Source organism: Hylobates moloch, unplaced genomic scaffold (genome assembly GCF_009828535.3).
Source record: "Hylobates moloch isolate HMO894 unplaced genomic scaffold, HMol_V3 SCAFFOLD_17, whole genome shotgun sequence".
Classification (NCBI taxonomy): domain Eukaryota; kingdom Metazoa; phylum Chordata; class Mammalia; order Primates; family Hylobatidae; genus Hylobates; species Hylobates moloch.
Genome location: NW_026652292.1, coordinates 52,209,875 through 52,231,806, shown reverse-complemented (window position 1 = coordinate 52,231,806; position 21,932 = coordinate 52,209,875). Strand labels below are relative to the sequence as shown.

The 21,932-nt window shown below is 42.1% G+C and overlaps 1 protein-coding gene across 3 annotated transcripts in view; it reads left to right on the top strand.

Moving 5' to 3' along the window:
- FAM114A1 (family with sequence similarity 114 member A1) overlaps nucleotides 1–21,932 on the top strand; it is a 73,644-nt gene that overhangs the window by 22,699 nt on the left and 29,013 nt on the right. Inside the window, exons 1-5 of one of the 3 annotated variants that reach the window (XM_032135538.2) lie at nucleotides 497–622; nucleotides 11,321–11,434; nucleotides 11,554–11,660; nucleotides 14,317–14,451; nucleotides 20,635–20,787. In XM_032135538.2, the coding sequence (XP_031991429.1) occupies nucleotides 11,625–11,660; nucleotides 14,317–14,451; nucleotides 20,635–20,787 (324 nt within the window). In that variant the 5' untranslated portion in view covers nucleotides 497–622; nucleotides 11,321–11,434; nucleotides 11,554–11,624. Of the gene's footprint in view, nucleotides 1–496; nucleotides 623–11,320; nucleotides 11,435–11,553; nucleotides 11,661–14,316; nucleotides 14,452–20,634; nucleotides 20,788–21,932 lie in introns of those variants that run through there. The other 2 variants (XM_032135537.2, XM_032135541.2) reach the window with 2 other exon arrangements.

Genomic DNA, 21,932 nt, shown 5'->3' with positions numbered 1-21,932 from the left:
GAGGCAGGAGAATTGCTTGAACCCAGGAGGCAGATGTTGCAGTGAGCAATGATTGCACCCCTGCACTCCAGCCTGGGCAACAGAACGAGAGTGTGTCTCAAAAAAAAAAAAAAAAAAGCAGGGTGTGATTTTTCACACCAGGTCCCTTTTGACTTGATCTGACGTCATTGTCTTCATCTGTGGCCTGTGATTGTGTTTGGGGGTGCTCTTAAAGTTTCTCTGTGTGTGAACCACCAAGCACATAATAAATAGTGCATCTTGTTACCCTCACAACAATTTATAAATTCTGATGGTTCTCATCTGGCTCTGAGTAGTAATTGATCCCGAAGAGCCTAGAGAGGTAAATTCTTGTAGGCCATCATGATCATTGTGCCAGTTATATGATCACTGTGCCATGAAAAATAATATCCTGCTTTTTATGTAGTAATGTCAGCACTATCTACTGGTTATATTTGAACCAAGTAACAAAACCTGGAGGTCTTGGAGCACAGTCCACTGGAACCAAAGCTGCACGTGTGCAAAGATCAGATTACAACTGGACACCTAAGAAGATGCTGGATAGTAAATTCAATGGGCCAGCTGTCAGTCCGTGGATGGAAAAACTTGCCACTTTTCTTCTAGGGTGAGTAAACACGTGGTTTCTCTGAGAGTGTATGACATTTGCACACTCCTCATGCAATATCAGAATGAAGTTCAGTATACCCTCTTGTATTAGTTTCTGTTGCTGTGTAAGGAATTACCACAAAGTTGAAGAGGCTGAAAACAACATGCATTCATTATGTTACAGTTTCCGTGGGTCAAGAGTTCAGGTATGGGACAGCTGCTCGGTGTCTTAACAGGCTGAAATCAGGGTGGCAGCCAGCTGTATTCTCATCTGAGGCTCACGTTTGCCTGAGGCAGCATGGCCCTGGGGTTGACACTATGCTTGTAGATAATGGAAGTTGTTCTTCGCTTGTCTCTCTCAATCCCAAGATAATGGCTCAACATAGACCACAGATGAGGAAGGCACCCATAACTTTAAAGTCTCTGGAGGATAGGGTGGTGCAGCTAGAAGGAGGCCCAGAGTCGAGGATGAGGCCAGTGGTTCTGCCAGCTGCTCAGCTGGCACCTCTGCTTTGAAGACGTCACCTTTCAGGGTCATTCACGTTGTTGGCAGAATTCAGTTTTTGAAGTTGTAGGACTGAGGTCCCTGTTTTCCTGCTGATTATTGACCAGGGGTCACTTTCAGCTCTTAGAGGCTGCCCTCAGGTCCCCCTTCAAAGCCAGCAGGAAAATCTCTCTCATGCTTCAAATCGCTACCTTCAGGAAGGGCCCCTTTGTTTTAAAGACGCTCCTGATTAGTTCAGGCGCACTAAGGATGATCTCTCTTTTGAGTCACTGAAATTTGACTGATCAAGGACCTTAATTACGTCTGAAAATTCTCCTCATCTTTGCTGGATAGAGTAACCTAATCACAGGAGTGAAATCCCATCTTGTTTACACTCCGGCTCACACTCCAAAGGGAAGGGATCACATAGGGTGTATACATCTGGGGACAAGAATCTTGGGGCCATCTCTCAATACGGTCATGCTTCACTTAACAATGGGAATACCTTCTGAGAAATGGGTCGTTGGGTGATTTAATCATTGTGCAAACCTCACAGAGTATACACAAACCTACACAGCTAGGCTATGTGGTACAGCCTATTGCTCCAAGGCTGCAAACATAGGACAGCTTATTACTGTACTGAATACTGTAGGCAGTTGTAACACAATAATAAGTATGTGTGTATTTCACACATCTAAACATAGAAAAGGCACAGGAAAATACAGTATTAGAATCTTATGGGACCACTGTCATAGATGTGGCCCATCGTTGACCAAAAGTTTGTCATGTGGTGCATCCCACCTACCTTAATTCTCTTCTCATCTCTGTTTGAGATCTTTGTCAGTTACACCACCAATTACAGAACCTTAGTATTTTTTATGGCTCTGGCTACATGTTGGAATTTTGAAAAGCAAGCAAATCTTGGCATTTTTCTCTTGTTTGCACACAAAATGGCAAAGGGTACATGAGGAAGGTCATTAAAATTTTGAAATATTGATGCTCATTCTAAAAGTCCCTTTGGAGAAATTTTAGAGCTGTCTTTAGAAAAGCAGGTACTAAAATTGTTCATCACCACTGATCATCACTACCCACCCCCTCCCCCCAAAATGAATGCAATAGAAGTATAACTGAAAACCCTGCCTAAATTGCTCTTACTGTATGTTTTGGAGATTTCTCATCAGGACACGCTGTGACTTTATGTAGTCATAGTAGCTAAAACAAGAGCAATATATATTTCAAAACAGGACAAGCGTCTTTGTAGACCTGTACAGAACTAAAGCATGTAGCCTAACAGGAGGCTGAAGTCATGGGTTCCCAGGCTAGAAACAAGCACTGGTGGTTGGGAGTTTGACTCCTGAAAGGTAAGAGGGATCATAAGTAGCCCACACATGGAGCCAGGCTCACAGCCTGAAACAGGTTGGAATGGGGCTCAAAGATCTGTGAACAGAGACTTTAAAGTTATGGGTGCCTTCCTGATCTGTGGTCTATGTTGAGCCACTATCTTGGGATTGAGAGAGGCAAGCGAGGCACAACTTCCGCTATGTACAGGCATAGTGTCAACCCCAGGGCTTTACAGCATTAGCAGTTTATTATCATCAGGCAAAGAAACTTATTGGAAAACAGATCAGTCATAGTAGTAGACAAGCTTTGAAGATTTATGAATTGCCTGTGGAAAGTAAAGAAAGAAAATAACCACATGTTCAATTGCAAGTGATTTCCACTCAGAAACCTCATGTATACCCTCAGGGTAATTCCAGTTGCAGACAGGGGTGCAAAACATATAGACATTAACAAAACACAGAGCTGTCAATTGAGCACTAGAGGTGGAAACCATTACCTCTTACAGTTGTTGAAAAACTGCAGATAGAATAGTTAGAACTATTGAGAGTTGGCAGGAGAGTAATAGGAGAATAGAAACAATTGAAAAATGGTAATCTCTTGGAATGAGCACTGTACCATGAGTCATAAGATCTGAGACCCGGTTCTGAATGCTACTAACTTGTGATCACAAGGCACTGTTACTAACTAGCTACACCATGTCCTTAACCTAAGACTCAGGTTCTTTGTATGGAAAAGCATGGGTGAAAAAACTGGAGAAATTCTAAGGTCTCTTCCAACTTCCAGAATAAGATGATACCATATTCTGTGTCTATGCACAGAAGGAGAAAGATATTTGTGCCCACTGTGCTAAGCGGGAAAATACAGAAAATTAGTTGAAATTATGTCTACTCTTTATTTTTATATTTTATCTTTTGTCTCAATACTTTTTGACTCTGAGGTTAAGGGAAAATGAGAAAAAGTGACCTTCCTAATGCTTATACAAAATCAAACATTTTTCAGCCAACAATTATTTTTGGAGAGGCCTTAACTCTTGCATTAGGCTCAACTACAGCTACACTGTCATCACATTCTTAGATTTGATCACCTGTCACCCATGCCTTTGGACAAGTTTGTGAAATGAGGTAAGCATGGTTATTATTTCCAGGCAGAAACAAGAGTAGAAAACATTTTAGAAAAGGATTTTTTGGGAGGCTGAGACAGGTAAATCACTTGAGATCAGGAGTTCGAGACCAGCCTGGCCAACATGGCAAAATGCCATCTCTACTAAAAAAATACAAAAATTAGCTGGGTGTGGTGACATGCCCCTCCACCAGTTACTTAGAGGCTGCGACAGGAGAATCGCTTGAGCCTGGGAGATGGAGGTTGCAGTGAGCCAAGATTGCACCACTGCGCTCCAGCCTGGGCGACAGAGCAAGACTTTGTCTCAAAAAAAAAAAAGAAAGAAAAAAGAAAAGAGGGTTTTGATAGTAGTTCCAAATCCCACAGCATCTTGTAGACCTGACTTGTTCCTAAAATGTATTACTAGGCTAAGCGTGATAGACCAGTAGTCAAAATGAAAGTCAACAATGCTAAAACATATATAAGTATACAAAAGGAAGAGCTCTATAGTAGAATAATTTATTTCTAGATACCACCAAAGGCTTAAATGTTTATTTGAAATTCTAGTTTTGACAGTTTTATGAGTTTAAACATCTTATGCAAGAGTACCTGAGGTTGGGAGTTGGTGTGTGCAGAATGTACCTGATCTGTATATTTACTTTTTCCAAAATTATCATTGTTCCCCTTCCTCATCCTCTCCCAAGGTACATAGTTTTTTCCTTCTGCACATTTTAATGAAACTCTTCCAGCAGCCCTGTCAGAAATGACAGTGTTTGTTACAGAGAATGGCAAACTTGTCAAAATGATACTACAATGAGAAATTGTCACTGTATAAATCACTGTCGATAGTGCATGGATTCATTTTTGAAGGTGACATTGTTGATGATACGAAATTTCTCAAGGACCATTGAGACAAAGAGAATAGGATTAATGCTTAGAGTTTGTCCACCATCCTTTAGATTCTAGGAATAAAACACAGGGGTTAATGAGTTTCTGTTGGACTTCTGGGCAAATATCATCAGTTCAGTAACACTTCTTGTCTATTTTGAGCCTAAAGAGAAGTAAGCATCTGATTACAGAGTGGATATCAACCATCATATGGAGAGGAAAGACTATTCCAAAGGAAGGTTGATTGGCTCCCTTTTTGCTGCACTACAGTTCGCTTTGGTTGAGCATGGCGGTATCAACTTGTGCTTTTCTGAACAATTGCTCTTCACAACTTTTTATAATATCTTGAACTCATCGATAGAAGAGTCTGAAACACAGATATAGATATATCTATCTCCATTCAGTGGAATACTATGCAGCCATTAAAAAGACCAAGGTCGATCAGTGTTCTAGGTTGGATGCCCAGCAGAGGGATGAGGCAGAAATTGTGTGCTGTAGTTTTACTGTGAAGTGCTTTCTGGAACAAGCTTTGCAAGAAAGCAAAGGATTGGGAAGCAAAACTGAGCCAAGGGAGAAGCTGAACTGCAGTGTCGTTACAGCAGAGGTCTTAGCCTATCCCATTGGGATCTTGGGGTTTGGGATGACTCTTAGGAGATGTCTTCCATTAATCCGCAGCGCCGGGCCTTTATATCAACAGCTCCCTCATTGACCAGTCACCGTAGTATAGTCTTGGTGGAACCAACTCCCTTTGGTCAAGGGCAATTCAAAGGGAGGCATTTATTTAGTTGAGCACTGTCAATAGACAACACTCCCAGAATCAAGGAGAATGAGCACTGTGATTCCAGGCAGCACACAGCACACAGCACTATCTCTGTGTGCTGAGACTTCAACTGTGAACTGCCAAATGGGAAAAGCCAGGTCCAGAAGACTTATATGTAGGTAAATATGCTTTTATATTCTTGAAAGGAATCACAAGAAATAATTAGAATTGTTATCTTTAGAAGGAAGGGGTTGAGGGGAGAGACAGGGCTACCTTAAGTCTCTCGAAAGCTCCAAGCATTGCTTTTATTAAAAGTCACTCCTATATCAGACCAAATGCATTAGAATGTACTCACATTTTTCATTAAATTTACTACACACACACACATAACTATGTAGGAGTTGAATTTATTTGAATGATAATTGACCAGCTGATCCAATATTACATTTTGAATACATTTAAGTAAACATTAATTACTATCTAATTTGCAATTTTATTTTTTTCTTTTAAAGCCAACAGTTTTTGCAGGCGTTAATTATTTCCACAGGCCCTTATAAGCTCATACACTCTATTGCTTATTACGTTACTGGAATCTATCTAAGCAGAAAGAGGCTGGCCCACTTCTGTTATCTGTGTTTCTATACTGTTTGGACTTGCTAAAATTATGAACATTTTTATTTTTTAAATCTGCACATGAAAACATGCTCAACACCACTAATCATTAGGGAAATGCTAATCAAAACTATGATGAGATACTACCTCACACCCATTGGAATGACTTTTTGAAAATTTTTTTACCGCTAATATTTCAGTGTAAGAATGACTATTATTAAAAAAGAAAAAACAGAAAATAAGTGTTGGTGAGGATGTGGAGAAGTTGGAACCCTTGTGTGCTCTTGGTGGGGTTATAAAATGGTACAGCTGCTGTGGAAGACAGTATGACAGTTCCTCAAAAAACTAAAAACAGAATTACCATATAATCCACCAATTCCACTTCTGATTATATTTCCAAAAGAATTAAAGGCAGGGTCCCAAGGAGATATTTGTACACCCATGATCATAGCAGCATTATTCACAATAGCTAAAACACAGAAGCAACCCAAGTGTCTGTCGACAGATGAATGGAAAAGCAAAATGTGGTCTCTACATACAAGGGAATATTATTCAGATTTTAAAAAGAAGGAAATTCTGACATATGTTACAACGTGGGTGACCCTTGAGGACATTATGCTAAGTGAAAAGAGCCAGTCACAAAAGGACAAATACTGTGTGATTCCACTTCTGTGAGGCACTTAGAAATAGTCAAAATCATAGAGATTTGAGAATGTTCTGGCTACTGGAATGTAGAATGATGGTTTCCAGGGGCTGGTAAAAGAGGGGAGTGGGAGTTATTGTTCAAGGGGTACAGAGTTTCAGTTTTACACAAGGGAAAGAGTTCTGGAGATGGATGGTGGTGATGGTTGCATAATATTGTGAATGTATTTGATACCTCTGAACTATTCAGGTAGGAAAAGTTAAGATGGTAAAATGTATGTCATGTGCATTTTACCACAAAAAAAAATTGGAGTAAAAATTCAACCAGATATATCAGAGACGTGATATTATGGGATTTTTAAAAGTTTCTTTTTAATATATTCATTTTTTGAAAAAGAAGAAAAAAGAGAAAGTTAAAAAAAAAGAGAAGGAAATATTGTCTTAAAAAATAAAACAAACTAAAAGGGAGAAGCCTTCCTAATGAGTTAGCGTGTGCCCTTCTCGCGATCCTTTAGTATATGAGACCAATAGGAAGTACCCGTTGAGCTACCCAGTCATCCAGGGAGGTGCAGAGAACTGCTGTTGCTTCCTTGAGTTACCACTCGGTCAGAGAGAACTTCCCAGCATATTCTCTTTTTTTTTTTTTTTTTTTTTTTTTGAGCTGGAGTCCGAGTCTGGCTCTGTCACCCAGGCTGGAGTGCAATGGCGCGAACTCAGCTCACTGCACCTCTGCCTCCTGGGTTCAAGCGATTCTCCTGCCTCAGCCTCCCAAGTAGCTGGGATTACAGGCGCCTGCCACCACACCCGGCTAATTTTCGTATTTTTGGTAGAGATGGGGTTTCACCATGTTGGCCAGGATGGTCTCAAACTCCTGATCTTAGGTGATCCGCCTACCTCAGCCTCCCAAAGTGCTGGGATTACAGGCGTGAGCCACTGTGCCCAGCCCAGCATATTCTTTTTGTAAATTATTTCATCTTGATTATTTCAAATAGCCAGCAATTATTTCATCTTTCCAGAAAGAGGAGAGACTTCCCTTCAATGGCTTTTTGATCTTGGTGGAATTCACAAGAAGAGGGCTTCATAAGATCACAGTGCTTTGCGGGAAGAAAAAAATCAAAGTGGATGTGTAAGATAGCCCTACACAGTGTCTTGAGAATGCAGCCTGCACAGCACAGGGATAATGCTAAAAACACTAAGCTATGCCATCACTAGACACAGTTGACAGGGAGAGGGTTAGAGTCAGGTTTCACCGTGGAGGTGACCTTCACCTTGTTCTTTGGTCAAGGTAAGGTAAGTCAAGTGCATTTCAGAATAAAAAGTTTTAAAAAGTAGGAAGCTCCAAACCAAGGATCTGATTTCCAAAGAGTTATAGAAATGGGATTAAAATGACATTTATTCAACTATAAATAACACATAAAACTTTCTTAACATAACATAGTGACTACACATGTGGGTTCTAGGGTCAGAAGGACTGGGTTGGAATCCCGCCTTGGTCACTGATTGGCTTTAGGACCTTGAGAAAGTGATTTCACCTCACCAGGTCTCAGTTTTCTCAGTTGTGAAATGAGTATACTAATATCCCTTGCCTAATAGGTCGCTGAGAAGATTAAATGAGATAATGTACTGCAGTAAAAGTATTTAGTACAGTGTTAGGACATAGTAAGTGCTCAATAAATGTTGGCCATAGTAGAGATTTCACATGTTTCTTCTCAATAATCTCGCAAAACTCTGACAGGTAATCCTCCTTTCAGAGAATGCACAGCAGCAGAGACTCAGAGAGGTTAAGTAGCTCACCAGCATTACACAGCTAATAAATGATGGGAGCAGAAATCCTCCATAAGACTCCTGACTCCTGAGTTTAAGGTATTTTCCATTCGAGTATAGGTGGTAAATTAAATACCAGCCAATCGTTCGGCGTTTATTTTAAAATGATACATTATCACAGCATTTGTATGACATTCTCATCTTCTTTGCAGCACTCACCTTCCATTGCAGTGAGCCAAAGAGTAGAGGATATTCCATCTTTAGAACCATGGAATTTAGAGGGGTTTCAGATTTTGAGGATACTTGGAGTTTGGGATGACACGTGAAGAAATTAATCCATGAACCGTACCCTATAGTATTATTCATATTTGTTGTTTTTCTCTTATTGGTAGGCCCCAGTCAGTACCTCTGGAGATGAATCACTCCCAGTCAAAAGGCAACAGTGACTTCATATTATTGTTTTCTTGTTCTGGACACTAGATGTCACACTAAGTAAAGTTTTAGAGGTTACTCTTTAGAGTAAGGTGTGGCACAGTGTCTAAACCTTAGCTATGAGAAATTATAGCTCATACATAAATATAAAGCTGAACTTTATATTTATTTTTTGTTTCTTTTTCTGTAAAGCTGAACTTTATATTTCTAGTAGAATGCAGTAAAAGGGTACTTTCCCTGACAAAAAATTCAGAAAAAGAATTGTTAATAAGAAAATGTAGTTGGAATAGCAGGCTATTTTGATGTCTGTTAAACAGATATATCCCATTTATATCCACATAAAATCATATTTCCTTCTAGAAACAAAGTGATTTTTCTAGAGACAGCTCATGTTTACATATCTGTGATCGTTTATGTTCTGAGATGGTGAGAAGCCGTTCTTCCTGCAAAAAGAACCAGACATTATCCTAACCTGCAAGGGATGGAGAAGGTGAAAGGAGATACTGAATATGAGGTTCCTTATCTCCTGAAACGGTCTCAGGGAAGGATGTGTGATCATCTTTCTTGAGTGGCTTAAGCAAAGAAAACGGAGAGGATGGTGCCTCCCAGCCTCCTTGACCTCATTTTTTTCCTTGATTTTGGCTCTCAGAAATCTAGATGAGAATCATAGGTTGAGATTTGGAGGCACATTATTTCCTTTGGAAAATGCGTATATATTTTTTTAATGGCAGGGAAGTTGGACTCGGTATGTAAAAGAGTTAGATATTCTATCCTTTAACTTAAATGTGTTATTGAAACTTCAGTAAGTTTCCACTGAAATGCTTGAAATTCATTGGATGCTAGAGTTAATTAATTCAAGCCTTAGCAGTCGCAGTACACCTTTATTTTTTCAAGTAACTCAGTAATTAATTTGAACTGTGTCTAATGATCTGCACGTGACTATAAACACATATTTCTATATGTGATTACAGTTGTAAATAATGTTTACGTTTCAAGGTTTTCTAGGTAGTGTATAAGGACAGGTGATTTCCATTGGACATGATTCCTTCTACATTTGTCAAATATCAGTGCCTTGTTTATGCTAAGATCACTAGGATAAATAAGGTTACAGCTGCTAAAATGCTACTCTTCAGGTTTGGGAGTCATCCGTGTCTCCCCCTTTCTTATTCAGGAAATGGGCAATTGGTTATTTTAACAGTGCCTTCTAAGACTGGGTGGTTCTAGTTAGCTCTCAAATTCTGTCGGGAGTTGGGACGTTTTTCCTCATATTACTGCCTTGTGTTTTAGCAACCTGAAGTTACCCAGGTCCCGAGAGAAATCTTTCATTTCCTCCGTGAGTGCTCAGGGGATGGGGAGTTCTGTGATGATGGCAGCCTGTGCTGTTTCTCCTTCAAGAAGTCAGACAGCCACTTTGGACCATCTGTGGGCTATTCATTCCTCCAATGGTTTGACAACTCAGAAAAGCTATAGCTCATCATGAAGGCCTCAAAGGGAGGAAAATCCCTCCAGAATAAAATGTAGACAAGACTATGTCCCTATCAGGTCAAAGATTGGGGTTTTTCCATGTGGGTAGGAAGGTCAGCTTTTATAACTATTTACCAAATAGTTATAAAATAACCGCTCTGCCTGGCTCGGGGAATATGGGTATTGTCCCTGCTCAGATGGAGTAAAACCTGTGCCCTTTGCCTACCTGACTACTGTTAAAGTTGATTTATATCATTATTGTTTAAGACAACTGTCGGGGCTGTTGGGTGGCCTTCCTGGTTTCTCCACTGACTTGCCTTTTGATTTTTTGGATGTTGGCTCCAGAACCTTCACTCTCCATGCCTAAAGAAAGGCCTAATGTTTTAAAGAAACATTCTGAGGCTCAGCTGATTTCAATCCAACCAATATTAATTGATCATCTGCAATGTGCTAAGCCTGCAAGGAATCAAAAAAATGAATGAAGAATATCTTCCATAAGGAGCTTACAAAAGAGTAAAGAGGATGAGACAGGTACACTATACAAAGCCAGTGTGTTGAGCTTAGAATTCCAGGTTGATGGCTAGGTGGCGTGAGAAGCAAAAGCAAACAGTGAAGCATCTGGGAGCACTTTACCTACGTGTATCTCATTTGAATGTCACAATAACTCAGTGAGGAAACTGAGTCACAGAGAGGCTAGGTAACTTCTCCAAGGTCATTCAACAAGGCAGGGGTGAAACTGAGCTCATATTGGAACCCACATCTCAGGGAGCAGGGATTCCTCTTTCTTTCAATCAGGATGTACTTCTACAGGCCAGGTGTGATGGCTCACACCTGTAATCCCAGCACTTTGGGAGGCCGAGGTGAGCCAATCACCTGAGGTCAGGAGTTCAAGACAAGCCTGGCCAACATTTAGTGAAACCTAGTCTCCACTAAAGGCACAAAAATTAGCCGGGCGTGGTGGCATGCATCTGTAATCCCAGCTGCTCGGGAGGCTGAGGCAGGAGAATCACTTGAACTCGGGAGGCGGAGGTTGCAGTGAGCCAAGATTGCACCACTGCACTCCAGCCTGGGTGACAGAGCAAGACTGCACCATCTTAAAAAAAAATAAAAATAAAAATAAAAATAAAAAAGATGTACTTCTACAACTTGAAACAGCTTTGTAAGATTCGGTGGAGGATTTGCAGACCTTGGATTTCTAATGTGTCCATGAACCATATTTTTATTTCCAACAGGTCATGGATTGACGGCAGTCAAGGAAAAAGCAGGGGCCACTCTACGGATTCATGGTGTAAATTCTGGATCTTCTGAAGGTGCCCAACCGAATACCGAAAATGGAGTCCCTGAAAGTGAGTGATGTGTCTCCTCTGGGTGTCCTTGGACTTTATTACACCATGTGCATAATCAGAGGTCTTCCAAGTTCAGATCAGCAACATGAACTCTTAAAGGATTTCTTTTTTCTCTTTAGTAACAGATGCAGCCACAGATCAGGGCCCTGCAGAAAGCCCACCCACTTCCCCTTCATCAGCCTCTCGGGGTATGCTGTCTGCCATCACCAACGTGGTTCAAAACACAGTGAGTCGCTGGCTGCTTCCTGTCTTTCCCCTCTGTGTGTTTCCCAGGGCCTTCTTTTGATATTTCCATTTACCAGTGACCTAGATACATCAGAGAAACGATGGCCTTGCTCAGAACTTTGGATTATGGGTTTTTTTTTTAATGTTTTCTGCTACAAAGTAGACGTAACCTTGGATTCAAAATAATAAGGGCAAAATGAAATATATTTTATGTTTAAAAGAAGGGAGCTGTTTGGAAGGAACATTTTTCAGTCTAACAGTGTCCTTTCCAGCTGCGGCAAGGACAGCCTCTGGTTGGGGGAGAGAGAACTCTTTATCAGAGCTGGGACAGCTGTTTTTCCTAAATGCTCTGCTTATCTTATCCCTGAATTTGAAAAAGCATTAAACCATTTAAATAAAAAGTGCCAGTTACAAGACAGGAAAAACAGCCCAAATATGTTTCTGAAGTGTTGCCAGAGACCAACGTTCTTCCCCCATCTCTACCTCTTCATTCCCACCCTTCCTCTTCCTTACATCACCCTAAGTGTATCCCCCCAGATCCCTTCGTACTTCTTAAAAGAAGCTTAATATTAGCAGCAAAACATTGGTGAATAATGAAAAAAGGGGAGGCACTTCAACTGAGATAAGGCAGGCAGCTGGTCCTCAGGGTCAGGGAGCAAAGATTTATTTCGTTTTTTCTTTTTTTTTCTTGAGATGGAGTCTCACTCTTGTCACCTAGGCTGGCGTGCAGTGGTGCAATCTTGGCTCACTGCAACCTCCGCATCCCTGGTTCAAGCGATTCTCCCACCTCAGCCTCCCAAGTAGCTGGGATTACAGGTGCCCACCACCACACCCAGCTAATTTTTGTGTTTTTAGTAGAGACGGGATTTCACCATGTTGGCCAGGCTTGTCTTGAACTCTTGACCTCAGGTGATCCTCCCGCCTCGGCCTCCCAAAGTGCTGAGATTACAGGTGTGAAGGTTTATTTCTTACTGTGTAAACTAACTAGTGTTTCTAAAATGGCTCGTGTCTCATTCATTCATTCATTCATTCATTAAAAGAAAAACAACAACACAAACATGATTAGCCCTCACTGTGTTCCAGTATCTATGCTAGATCTTGGATATATGCTGGCAAACAAGAGGACACAATATCCCGGAGGACTGAGGCAACCGAACAAATAAACACAATGTAATTCGGGAAGAGGTGAGGGCTACGGTCAAACATGAGCGTATCTCACCCAGACCTTGGGGTCAGGACATGCCAGAAATATAGAAAATGACTGGTCTTCTCCTTGCTATTTGAGGACCTCTAGACTGGAGTGGGGTGAAGGAGGAGCAGCAAGTCTGTCTTAAGAGTCAAATAGCAATACAAGTCAACCACCCCCATGGGGGCTTTGTAGGATGGGAGATGGATGGAGCTCTGTCAATATCTCACACGGCCTATCTGAGCTACCAAGAGGGCACTCTGAGTTTGTCTTCAGCAGCCTCACATTCCTCTCTGTGTTCTCTCCAACCTTCTTGACCCCTTTTTCCCAAGTTCCAGACACTACCCCTCCAAGTCTATCCTTAACACAAATCCCTATGTCCTTTCTTCCACCATTTTATTCTCAATAAAATAATTTTTCGTAGGATGTTAGCAGGCACTAAGTCAAATTGCACAGAAGTGTGAATTGCTGCTGTCCCCTCATCCCCCCGAAGTGTGCGCACTGAAAACTCTGATTTATAGCATGATTACTGCTTGGCTTCCAAATCTAAAAACAAAGTCTAAATGCCCAAGATGAAAATAAAGTATATCAATTCTATGAAATTAAATATTTCTATTTAAGTGATAATTATGAAGATTGGAAAATGCATATCAGTAATAATATAATAAAATACAATTTATATCATTTTTATGTATAGTGGGAAAACACAGATGTTTGCATATTATAATTGCAGTTATACAGTTGGAGTGTATGTATGAAAGAGTTGCAAAGAAATGTACACAGTTCTGTTCACTTGAATATGTGAGTAAGTCTGGGTTATTTTAATTTTTTAAAAAAGGCAACAATGACTGACAAAGGGATTTGCAGGAGGATACCTATATAATACACCAGTTTCTAAAGCCAGAAGTACAAGGAAATCAACCTGTCTTATTTCATGGATATACTAATTATAGGCGGTTATTGCTAGTTTCCGAGAGTATGCAAGAACCATCTGAAACAGCCTGAGGGTCTTACCCTCCAGGGCCCCAGATTAAAGAATTCCCTAAATTAGCAGGACTATTTGACATTTTAATAGACTGCTCCAAGCAACTCTGTTACTTGGGTTAAAAAATTTTTAAACAGAAACAGCAATTGGGTCACCTGTTAGTTTTATGTCTTAGATACACATCTATTCATACACAGACAGCCAGTAAAATTAATCCCTTTGTGGGATTAATTTTATTTTATGTGCTTTGGTTTTTTTTAAGCATCAGTTTTTAATAACATTGTATGTCCTACAAATTATATAGCATATGCTTTTCCAAGGAAAAGAAAATAGGATTAAATGGATGATAAATCTCCTGATGAGAAAAAATTGTGACTTTATATTGATTTCAATATTTGAAGATAGTGCCAGTTACCGAGGAGTTGCTGACCGCTGCAAAACAGGAAAACCTAAACATCTAATCTCATGCAGTTATCTCATCTGCAGGGTAAAAGCGTCTTAACTGGAGGCCTTGATGCGTTGGAATTCATCGGCAAGAAAACCATGAATGTCCTTGCAGAAAGTGACCCGGGCTTTAAGCGGACCAAGACGCTCATGGAGAGAACTGTTTCCTTGTCTCAGGTTGGATTATATACTTTTGCATTTTTTTCTTTGAGTCAATAAAGTCAATAAATTTTTTATTTATCTTTTCGAATAGCTAATTTAAAGCACGTGATTCAAATCAAATGACACCAAAGAGCAGAGAGAGAAAACTGAGCTTCTAATACCCCCGTTTCCCCAATCACTTAATTCCTCAGAGGAGACAACCACTGTTAACAGTTTCTTAAGGATTCTATCAGAGACCGCATAGAGATATGGATACAGATCTATAGATGCAGCTAGACATAAATATACAGATGTAAAAGTACATATGTATGCATGTGGATAGACATGCACATAAATACACACATACTTTTTCGACCCAGTGGTAGCATACTAAACACACTCTTGTTCCTTGCTTAATTCACTTAATATTATTTCTTGAAGATGATCCATTTATGTCATGGTATGCATCCCGTCTCTACCACTTAGTAGCTGCGTGACCTTGGTCAAGTTACTTAGCCCCTCTGTGCCTCAGCTTGCTCATCTGTACACTGGGGATAATTTAAATACCTACCAATAACTTTGTTGTGAGGATAAGCTGAGTTAGAATAGAACCCAGCTCTTAGTAAGCATTCAGAAATGTTAGTTGTTGTCATTGTCGTTACTATGTGTCAGTATAATAGGTGGAAATGGTATCTCATTGGAATTTTAAATTCTATTTCTCTTGATATGTGCAAGGATGGTCTTCTCCTCTCACACTTCCAGCACTAAAGTTTTCCAGCCCTTCTTGCAAAACATAAAACAAAGAATTCAATCTGTCTTTGCTTACTTATGATAGTTAAGAAAATTGGAAATAATGTTTGTCTTATTTTCCAAATATGACTCTAATATTAAACTTGCTTTTCCAGATGGAACATGCCTAGCTTACCCCACAGTCCAGGCATGCCCCAGTCCACCTCCTCCATGAGAGAATGATACACCAGGTCTCTGTGCTTTCCTGAAATCAGAGGCAGCTGATGCAGCAGTGGATTTTGTAAACGTCACAGGCAGGACTTGGTACTAGGAACCCATGAAGGTTGCCTTCTTGAACAGCTATCACTGAGAATATGTTCATGGCAACCCCTAGAAGCTTTTGTTTTAGGCTATTTCTTCTTGTCTCTTCTGGAATAACCCAAGTACGAGCATTCTGATGTTATAGTTCAGGGAGGGACTTTGCAGGATCATCTAGACCATCACCCTCCTGCTCCTTGAAAAAGAAAATAGATGGCCGGGCACGGTGGCTCATGCCCATAATCCCAGCACTTTGGGAGACCGAGGCGGGTGGATCACCTGAGGTTGGGAGTTCAAGACCAGCCTGGCCGAGATGGTGAAACCCTGTCTTTACTAAAAATAAAAAAAAAAAATTAGCCGGATGTGGTGGCGAGCACCTGTAATCCCAGCTACTCGGGAGGCTGAGGCAGGGGAATTGCTTGAACCAGGGAGGTGGTGGTTGCAGTGAGCCAAGATTGTGCCACTGCACTCTAGCCTGGGCAACAGAGCAGGACTGCATCTCAAATAAAAAAGAAGAAGAAAAAGGAAAATAGATTAGTATTCGTTAGGTAATTAGCACTAGATGTCATAAAAGAACAACCACCCCCAAGTATCAGTGTGGCTTAGAACAAGAAGGTTTACCTTTCGCCCTCACAAAGTGCAGCATGAGCATTCCTGCTCACACAGGAGGCTCATCCCAGGGGACTCTTGTGGGTAGCACACTTCTGAGCCCACATCTTCTGGCCTCGCCATCTTCAAATGCCTTACTTCCAGCCTCACAGAGAGGGGATGTGGAAGGCAGCATCTGGTATTTCAGAAAGTGATGAGTGCCATAGGGGAAAAGACAAAGTAGAACAGGAAGAGGTGATCAGGAATCAGGAATGTGGGTGTGAGGGGCAGGCTGAGTGTTAAGTAGGATAGTGAGGGGGCCTTGGGCAGATGATGACATGTGAGCAAATTTGAAGGAGATGAGAGCATTGGCCATGCAGGAACCTGAGTAAAGCTCATTCCAGGCCGAGGGAGAACTCATGCAAAGGCCCCGAGTCAGGAGTGTCTGGTATGAACACAGAACAGCAGGATGCCCGTGATGGAGAGGAGTGGGCTCCGGGTGAGAGTTGTTGAGGAGGACAGCAGAGTGGTGATAGGGAGTAGGTGATAGCAGATCTGTGGCAGACATTCGTAAGGACCTTGGGTCTGACTGTTAGTGAAATGGGGAAACCATTGCAGCATTTTGAGAAAAGAAGTGACAGAATCTGATTTGTGCTTTAACAGGACCACTCGAGTTCCTGGGTAGAAAATTGGCTGGGAGGACCAAGGGCAGGGAGACTGGTTAGAGTGACCATCAGTCTGTGCCCTCCCAGAAACAGACACCACAGTGGGCTTAAACGTGCAAGGATTTCATTAGGGGAAGTGCTTGTGTGAGAGAAAATGGGGAGGGAGCCCAGGAAGGCTGGCAGAACCATTAGACCAACATGCCGGTCCCACCCCAGTGAAGAGAAGAGGGTGAGAAAAATGGGTGGAAGTGTCCCAGGCTGCAGTGCAGCCTGGGAAAGGCTGGGCGAAGCCATGGGAAAGCCCTTCAGCCAAAGGCTGCTGACAAAGGAGACGTCATCTTCCAGGAACAGGTCTGCCTTAGTGCCCTGCTGCACCAGTGATTGGCAGGGAGGAGCTGTGGGAGGCTGAAGGCTGGATTTCAAAGTCCGGCGTTTATGCTCCCAGGAGTAGGAGGGAGGTCTGCAGGTTGCACTGTCACACCCTCCGCTGGAGGCAATTGCACTTTCAATTGCTGTTATCTAAACAAGAGATAACGGTGGCCCCGTGCAGCATGGAGGCCTTGTAGGTAGTGAGGAATGGCTGATTCCGGCTATAATTTGAAGATAGATCCAGATCGCTTGTTGGAATGAATGTGAGCTGTGAGATAAAAGGAGTTGTCAGGGATGGCTCCAAGGTCTTTCGGACAACTGGAAGGATGAAGCTCAGATATTTTTCCTTTACGCACTAGAGAAATATACAACTATAGAAACTAGAAGTGTGCACGCATGCGCTACCTACATTTCTCACGTATTTTTATCCCGGTGGCACAGGGAATACTCTTTTTCTTTCTTCCTTTCTTTTTTCTTTTTTTTTTTTTGAGACAGAGCCCTCACTCTGTCGCCCAGGATGGAGTGCAGTGGCGCCATCTTGACTCACTACAACTTCTGCCTCCTGGGTTCAAGCAATTCCTCTGCCTCAGCCTCCTGAGTAGCTGGGATTACAGTGTGCACCACCATGCCCAGCTAATTTTTGTATTTTTAGTAGAGATGGGGTTTCACCATGTTGGCCAGGCTGGTCCCGAACTCCTGACCTCAGGTGATCCACCCTATTCAGCCTCCCAAAGTGCTGAGATTACAGGCATGAGCCACTGCACCCAGCCAAGCACAGGGAGTACTCTTTAAATAACACGGGGACAGGGGGTCCTTGGATTCCACACATGGAAGTCTCCATAGCTTCTCTGTGTCAGGAATTCTTCCAGGCCAGGATCATTCCCTGCTATTGAAAACCACTTCCCTTTCTTTTCCAGTGGGAAAATAGAACCAGCATCCCTTGTCAAGCTGGTTATCCCTTAGGCAGCTTTAATTTCACTCCCCAGTTTTGTTTTGTTTGTTTGTTTGTTTGTTTGTTTTGAGATGGAGTCTCACTCTGTCACCCAGGCTGGAGTGCAATGGCGCAATCTTGGCTCACTGCAACCTCCTCCCGGCTTCAAGTAATTCTCCTGCCTCCCTCCTGAATAGCTGGGATTACAGGTGCCCGCCACCACGCCCAGCTAATTTTTTGAATTTTTAGTAGAGACAGGGTTTCACCATATTGGCCAGGCTGGTCTTGAACTCCTGACCTAGTGATCGGCCTACCTTGGCCTCCCAAAGTGCTGGGATTACAGGTGTGAGCCACCGCGCCTGGCCTACTCCCCAGTTTTGAGTGAGTCCACATCATTCCAGAGTGACCCTTTCCCTTTCTCTTCAATTTCATCCCTTCTTTCTTCTCTCCCAAAGCCCACATTCAGAGGTGAAAGCTGGTGTAAGAAAGGAAGTGATTTCAGTGTCACTTTGTTATTTTATTTTACCACCACTAAGCCCTGAGATCAGCGGGGGTAATTAGTTTTTATTGCCAGTGTTAAAATTTTCCAGGGATGGTTTCTTTGGGTTGTTTGAAAAACTTTAAAATTCAGAGTCTGTGCTAATTTAGTCTTAAAGACAGACAGGACAGAGAATTCTCTTTGCGGCCCTGTGGGTTCTTGGCGGACAACCTCGAGAACCCAATAGGAAATGAGGATGATTGTTTTCCTGGCACACAATAAAAACCAAAGTCTATTCTTCAGTTCTTTTCCCCTGTGACCTTGTGGTGGTGGCCAGTGTCTTTACGGTGCTCTCCACAGAAATTAAAGAACCCCATAAACGTAATGCCTCAGTAAACTTGATGAGGAATCACATAAAAGATGCTTAGAATCAAAGAACGCAAGTGCAGAAAATTGAGAGTGACTGATGGACTTGTGTTTATTTGTTGTCTTTTTGTTTAACCAACAAAAAATAACTGGAGAAAAGTTATTAATGGGGAGAGGAAACTTGGTTCACAGTCATATTTCTGGAAACCAGCCTTAAGAATCTATAAGCTGATATTCTTTTTTGTTTTTTTGTTTTGAGACCAAGTCTCACTCTGTTGCCCAGGCTGGAGTGCAATGGTGCAATCTCGGCTCACTGCGCCTCCAGGTTCAACCTCCGCCTCTCCTGCCTCAGCCTCCTGAGTAGCTGGGATTACAGGTATGCACCACCATGCCGGGCTAATTTTTGTATTTTTATTAGATATGTGGTTTCACCATGCACGCTGGTCTCGAACTCCTGACCTCAAGTGATCTGCCCACCTTAGCCTACCAAAGTACTGGAATTACAGGTGTCAGCCACCGCGCCTGGCCCTAAGTTAATATTCTTAATTGCAGTAAGTATATGATGACAAATACATTATGAATTTATATTTATTAATTTTTAAATTGAGGAAATTTAATAACCACACACAAAAAATTTTTTAAATATTAAAACTCGGCCAGGTGCGGTGGCTCACGCCTCTGATCCCAGCACTTTGGGAGGCTGAGCCGGGCGGATTACCTCAGGTCAGGAGTTCGAGACCAGCCTGGCCAACATGGTGAAACCCCATCTCTACTAAAAATACAAAAAAATTAGCTGGCTGTGGTGGCGGGTGCCTGTAATCCCAGCTACTCAGGAGGCTGAGGCAGGAGAATCACTTGAACCTGGGAGGGGGAGGTTGCAATGAGCTGATATCATACCATTGCACTCCAGCCTGGGCAACAAGAGCTAAACTCCATCTCAAAAAAATAAAATAAAATAAAAAATTATAACTTAGAAAAAATCAGACCAGCTTATTTCTGCTTTGACGTCTGTGTAGGTGCAGGACTTAAAGTTAATCCTGTCATAAGAGATTCACCTTTTCAAGCATACATAAAACTCGCTCATTATAGAAAATTTGGGGAGTTTAGAAAATAAGAAATTTGGCCGGGTGCAGTGGCTCACACCTGTAATCCCAGCACGTTGAGATGCTGAGGGAGGAGGATCACTTGAGGTCAGGAGTTTGAGACCAGTCTGGCCAACATGGTGAAACCCTGTCTCTACCAAAAAATACAAAAATTAGCTGGGCATGGTGGCAAGGGTCTGTAGTCCCAGCTCCTCATCCTCGGGAGGCTGAGGCAGGAGAATCGCTTGAACCTGTGAGGCAGAGGTTGCAGTGAGCCGAGATTGTGCCACTGCACTCCAGCCTGAGCAACAGAGTGAGACTCCATCTCAAAATAAATAAATAAAATAAAATAAAATAATAAGACAATAAGAAAGTTAATCACTCATGTGGGAAACACCTTAGTGGAAACCACCGTTGAAGCTTTTGGTGAGTTTCTTACCAGTTTATTCCCAGGCATTGAATTTTTGCTTTGTTTTGCCTTTCACATAATGAACATGTAAAATGTGAAGTAGGATATGATGTAAAAGTTATCAATAGCATCAATCAAAAAAATCATTTTTTAGAAATTCTAAAGTGACCAGAATCTCCCCCTCTCCAATACAAAGTCAGTCCTCCCCACCTCCCCTATGTCTTACACAGGAAATGGTGCTTTTAAATATACATCCAGAGTACAAACACTGTGTATTTCTGCAGATGTTAAGGGAAGCTAAGGAGAAGGAGAAGCAGAGACTGGCACAGCAGCTCACGATGGAGAGAACTGCACACTACGGGATGCTGTTTGATGAATATCAAGGCTTGTCACACCTGGAAGCCCTGGAAATTCTGTCCAATGAAAGCGAAAGCAAGGTACTTCTGCACTACTCATTTGAAATGGCAGCTTAGTCATGTGTTGCTTAAACATGAAAGAAACTGGAAAATCTGCCATTAAAAGATCTCATTTTTATAGCCTCATTATTATTGTGCTAAGGTCACAAATACTGTACAATGTGATGACCCTCCAGCTCCATATCATCTCTTCTCTGTCCTTTGCCAAGCTATTACCCCACCCCAGCTCCAAAAAGGCCAGCACAGTAAGAGCCACCACTATCCCCCCACCTCATGGTGCAAAAGGCTGCTCAGAAATGTGGCTGTCCGGCTTCTGGCCCTCTGCCTCCCGGCTAGGGCCGGGAGGCAGTGGGAGGACAACCTCCCCCTGCACAGAATTCATTCACATGACTATTGACAACAATGGCTTTGCATTGTTGTCAGCCCTTTACAATTTACAGAGTCATAAAATTGCTCCCATAAATTCAGAATCCAATAGTCCAGTAAGATGTGCTCTAGAAAATGCTGTTCTTAGCCGGGCGCAGTGGCTCATGCCTTAATCCCAGCACTCTGGGAGGCCGAGGTGGGCAGATCACCTGATGTCAGGAGTTCAAGACCAGCCTGGCAAACATGGTGAAACCCCATCTGTACTAAAAATACAAATAAATAAATGAATAGATAGATAGATATAGATAGATAGATAGATAAAAAGCTGGGCATGTTGGCAGGTGCCTGTAATACCAGCTACTCAAGAGGCTAAGGCAGGAGAATCACCTGGGTAACGAAGTACCCAGGTCAGAGATGCCCTGCCAGCCCACATCTTCATTCCTACCCAATGAAAACAAAGCACTTGATGTTCCTTTTAGACTGCAGGGTTTTAATATATTTTGTCTTATGGGTTATATAGTTATTTATTCAGCCATCTTGTTAGGACTCCTGGGCCACAAAGGGCAGGATTATCCTACTGAAGGTTAAGGTTCTATTAGGGAATGCTCCCGTACAGACACCTGGGAAACCCAGCCTACCCAATGGCCCTACACATACATGCTCCCCCACTTGGTCCCAGGAAAACAAAAGATGAATAGCAAAAGTCAGCAGGGTTTGGTGATTTTTTTCCCTTAAAGCATCTGTAGTGGGAGAGGTGTGTGTGTGTGTGTGTGTGTGTGTGTGTGTGTGTGTGTGTGTGT